The sequence below is a fragment of the Acanthisitta chloris genome, unplaced genomic scaffold (genome assembly GCF_000695815.1).
Source record: "Acanthisitta chloris isolate BGI_N310 unplaced genomic scaffold, ASM69581v1 scaffold22836, whole genome shotgun sequence".
In the NCBI taxonomy this organism is placed as follows: Eukaryota; Metazoa; Chordata; class Aves; order Passeriformes; family Acanthisittidae; genus Acanthisitta; species Acanthisitta chloris.
Genome location: NW_008677862.1, coordinates 1 through 437, shown reverse-complemented (window position 1 = coordinate 437; position 437 = coordinate 1). Strand labels below are relative to the sequence as shown.

Here is a 437-nt window from a genome sequence, read left to right as displayed (position 1 = left end):
CCCAACCCTGTGGCGTCCTACCTGCCCTCCCCAGAGCAGCTCAAGGGCCGCATCCTCATCAAGGGCAAGAAGCTGCCACCCAGCTGTGAGGACAGCGAGGGGGAGGTGTCTGACGAGGAGGAAGGCTGGGAGCTGGCGCGGGGGCGGCTGGGCCAGGAGGACCGGGAGGCGCCAGAGGGAGGTGGCCCACGGCGGGTGCGCCTCAGCCGGGAGCTCTCGGAGCTGGTGAGCCTCTGCCAGGCCGTCCCCTTCCAGGACTTCGAGAGCTCACGGCGTGGGCAGCGCTACTGGGAGATGTGCTCCTTCAGCGAGGTGGAGGCAGGACGCTTCGCCAACGAGTGCCCGGCCGAGCTGGTCAGCTACAACAAGCGGTTCCTCTCCCGTGTCTACCCCAGCCCCATGCGCATCGATGCCAGCAACATGAACCACCATTGGCT

General features: G+C 67.5%; 1 protein-coding gene across 1 annotated transcript in view; it reads left to right on the top strand.

The window, feature by feature from the left end:
• The window catches only part of LOC103804089 (inactive phospholipase C-like protein 2), a gene marked incomplete at its 3' end in the record, with an annotated part of 1,726 nt that extends 1,300 nt beyond the window's left edge, over positions 1 to 426 (top strand). The window contains exon 2 of the mRNA XM_009076679.1: positions 2 to 426. Coding sequence (XP_009074927.1) covers positions 2 to 426 — 425 coding nt within the window. The remainder of the gene's footprint in view (position 1) is intronic.
• Between the last annotated feature and the right edge of the window lie 11 nt (positions 427 to 437).